This window comes from Bison bison, unplaced genomic scaffold, assembly GCF_000754665.1.
Source record: "Bison bison bison isolate TAMUID 2011002044 unplaced genomic scaffold, Bison_UMD1.0 scf7180017864322, whole genome shotgun sequence".
NCBI lineage: Eukaryota > Metazoa > Chordata > Mammalia > Artiodactyla > Bovidae > Bison > Bison bison.
The window spans coordinates 8,398,350-8,400,144 of record NW_011494894.1 but is presented as its reverse complement, the minus strand read 5'-3'; the positions used below and the strand labels follow the sequence as shown (position 1 = coordinate 8,400,144).

The window sequence follows — 1,795 nt, the reverse complement described above, 5'->3', positions numbered from 1 at the left end:
GCCCCAGTCTAAGGCTGAAGTCAGCATCCCAGCAGTTAGCCCCACCCAGGCCTCAGTGCTGCACATTCTTTACAGACTCCATTCACTGGTGACTCCAGAAGGAAGTCCTAACATCCCACCCAGGCCAGGCATTCCCTGGAGCCGGGCCTGGACAAAGAGGCGGCCTCAGAGGGCCTCTGGCAGGCAGCACTCTGAGGCCCAGGGCTCTCCTCCTCTCCGTAGGACACGACCCCCTCTCTGTGAGGACTGGTCCCCACCCACTTCCTCTGTGCTCAGTGGTCCAGCCCCTTCAGTGGGTAGTTTTCTCTCTGTGACCCGAAGCCATTTTTCTCACAGGTTTTGTGCCTGGAAGGCAATCCAGTCTTACTTCCAGTACATGGGAAAGAAGTTCAAGGACATAATAATTTCTCCCAAACCTGTGTACAAGTACCCTCCTTGGAGTGGAGGTAAGCTTCACTGTGACCCGCAGCCCCATTCTCTAGCAGACGAGACTCACGGAGGGAGAGCAAAGCCCAGAAGGACCAGCTCTAAGACTTCACAAAGGGCATTTGTTGGGGGGCAGCCATCTTATCAACTTGGCCCTCAGAGAAGCATTAACACCTTATTTTATCTGTGGCTCTCAGTGCTAGCAAAAGGGTACCCCACCCACACACTGCTCCCCGGCAGTATCTCCCGGGGTGCCTCTGGGGACATAGGTCTCAGACTCTGGTCAGTAACAGAGGTGGCAAGCTACTTCACTACCACGGATGAAGGTTCCTGCTCCAACTGTCTCCATCCAGCCCTACCATTTGAAAGAGCAAAAGTCTTAGTCACTCAGTTGTGTCCAATGCTTTGTGACCCCATGGACTGTAGCCCACCTGGATCCTCTGTCCATGGGATGCTCTAGGCAAGAATACTTCAGTGGACTGCCATGCCCTCCTAGGGGATCTTCCTGACCCAAGGATCAAACCTGGGTCTCCCACATTGCTGGCAGATCTTTTACTGTCTGAGCCACCAGGGAAGCAAATCTATTTTATAGTGCTCAGTCAGTTCAGCCGCTCGGTCGTGTCCAACTCTTTGCGACCCCATGAATCACAGCACGGCAGGCCTCCCTATCCATCACCATCTCCCGGAGTTCACTCAAACTCACGTTCATTGAGTCGGTGATGCCATCCAGCCATCTCATCCTCTGTCATCCCCTTTTCCTCCTGCCCCCAGTCCTTCCCAGCATCAGAGTCTTTTCCAATGAATCAACTCCTCATGAGGTGGCCAAAGTACTGGAGTTTCAGCTTTAGCATCATTCCTTCCAAAGAACACCAGGGCTGATCTCCTTTAGAATGGACTGGTTGGATCTCCTTGCAGTCCAAGGGACTCTCAAGAGTCTTCTCCAACACCACAGTTCAAAAGCATCAATTCTTCGGCGCTCAGCTTTCTTCACAGTCCAACTCTCACATCCATACATGACCACTGGAAAAACCATAGCCTTGACTAGATGGATCTTTGTTTGCAAAGTAATGTCTCTGCTTTTGAATATGCTATCTAGGTTAGTCGTAACTTTTCTCCCAAGGAGTAAGCATCTTTTAATTTCATGGCTGCAATCACCATCTGCAGTGATTTTGGAGCCCAGAAAAATAAAGTCTGACACTGTTTCCACTGTTTCCCCATCTATTTCCCATGAAGTGATGGGACTGGATGCCATGATGTTCGTTTTCTGAATGTTGAGCTTTAAGCCAACTTTTTCACTCTCCTCTTTCACCTTCATCAAGAGGCTTTTTAGTTCCTCTTCACTTTCTGCCATAAGGGTGGTGTCGTCTGC

The 1,795-nt window shown here is 50.6% G+C and overlaps 1 protein-coding gene across 1 annotated transcript in view; it reads left to right on the top strand.

Annotated features, from left to right (window-relative positions):
• The window catches only part of RGSL1 (regulator of G-protein signaling like 1), a 60,390-nt gene that overhangs the window by 51,430 nt on the left and 7,165 nt on the right, over positions 1-1,795 (top strand). Inside the window, exon 18 of the mRNA XM_010853131.1 lies at positions 337-446. Coding sequence (XP_010851433.1) covers positions 337-446 — 110 coding nt within the window. The remainder of the gene's footprint in view (positions 1-336; positions 447-1,795) is intronic.